The sequence below is a fragment of the Habropoda laboriosa genome, unplaced genomic scaffold (genome assembly GCF_001263275.1).
Source record: "Habropoda laboriosa isolate 0110345459 unplaced genomic scaffold, ASM126327v1 scaffold1329, whole genome shotgun sequence".
Lineage (NCBI taxonomy): Eukaryota > Metazoa > Arthropoda > Insecta > Hymenoptera > Apidae > Habropoda > Habropoda laboriosa.
Genome location: NW_017101431.1, coordinates 692,474 through 693,884, shown reverse-complemented (window position 1 = coordinate 693,884; position 1,411 = coordinate 692,474). Strand labels below are relative to the sequence as shown.

Here is a 1,411-nt window from a genome sequence, read left to right as displayed (position 1 = left end):
TATATTTAAAAAATTTCATTTTAACATATCATGCAATATTTGTACTTGTAATTGTAATGTTTAACTATAGCCATAATTTTAGAATTATGATAAATGAAGCAATTAAAATTTACTTCCCAAATTTTTCAGCAAATGGAGTTTGAATGGGTACTTCATGAAGAAGTTCATTCTTCACTATCACAGTTGAGGAATATTTTAATGGTACATTAGAAATATATGTGTTTGTGGAATTATTAATAGAACAAGCAAAGAAATTATTGCTTTATGTTATGCTACAGGAATGTGCGCAAAGATTTCCATTAGCGTTATTTGGCAATGATCAACACAATAAAACAGATAGATTTGTATTTGCTGCACCACATGACCAAGTGAAATGTGTAGCTGTTTTAACTGGTGATAGTATCACAAATGCAGTAAGTAACAAATGCTACTTTAATATGTACTTGTATAATTAATTAGGAAAAAATATTTGTAGGAAGTTAACTTTAAAGTGCAGCGTCAGCAAAATATTAATATGAGAACTAGTATACAAAATGAACATCCTTGGAAATTACAGCAGATACAAGACGCTGCTAATCATTTGCAGCAAGCTATTGCACACATAGACAATGTTGATCGTCATTATCCTTTTAAAACATCTGATGAAGTTATGCATGTATTAGGAAATATACTTGGTTGTCTTCAACGTAGTCGAACAAGTTTAATTGTTCCTAGGAAAAGAACCATTGATGATCTTATTAAAAGTCGTAATATGGTGGGTGAATATACTTCCAATTAATATTAAATGTTTATTAATCCTTTACAACTCTATATCAAATTGGACTTGTCAGATTTCATTCTATCTATCAATTTGAATATATTAAACATTTTTTTATACTAAGCATTACTTTTAATACATGTAAATATGTTTCAAGATTCTAATATATAAAAATAGAGATAAATAATAAAATATTCTTTATGGTGGTCAAATCCAGAAAATTTGGCTATTAGCTTCTATATTCAAAGTTATAAATTAGTTTTGGCAGTATATCAATTAGAGAATGCACATGGCAATGTTAAGTATGAAACACAACAAGCAGAATGTAGTGTTCCATGGTTAAATGATGCTTTAGTATTACTTACTATAGCATTACAGCTTTGTCAACGACTAAAAGACAAGGTTAGTTTAAATAATGTTGTTCTAAATTTCTTTGTCTTATCTAAAACATTTTTCAGATCTGTGTTTTTTCTCAATACAAAGATTTTACGGTTGGTTCTCATGTTCCTTCTACAGTGGGTTGATGATTAAAACATGTTTGAGCAATCAAATAACCTTCAATTAGGAAAATGATTTTGTATATCTATATGACAGTATGCCACATTCAGTGCTCTGGTAGCATTTTTAGTGGAATTTGTTTTTACATACGAGATT

General features: G+C 28.6%; 1 protein-coding gene across 1 annotated transcript in view; it reads left to right on the top strand.

The window, feature by feature from the left end:
- The window catches only part of LOC108578164 (protein rogdi), a 2,546-nt gene extending 1,144 nt beyond the window's left edge, over nt 1-1,402 (top strand). The window contains 5 exon segments of the mRNA XM_017941446.1: nt 130-201; nt 279-413; nt 476-754; nt 935-1,159; nt 1,216-1,402. Of these exon segments, the coding sequence (XP_017796935.1) occupies nt 130-201; nt 279-413; nt 476-754; nt 935-1,159; nt 1,216-1,281 (777 nt within the window). The 3' untranslated portion in view covers nt 1,282-1,402.
- The last annotated feature ends 9 nt before the right edge of the window (nt 1,403-1,411 follow it).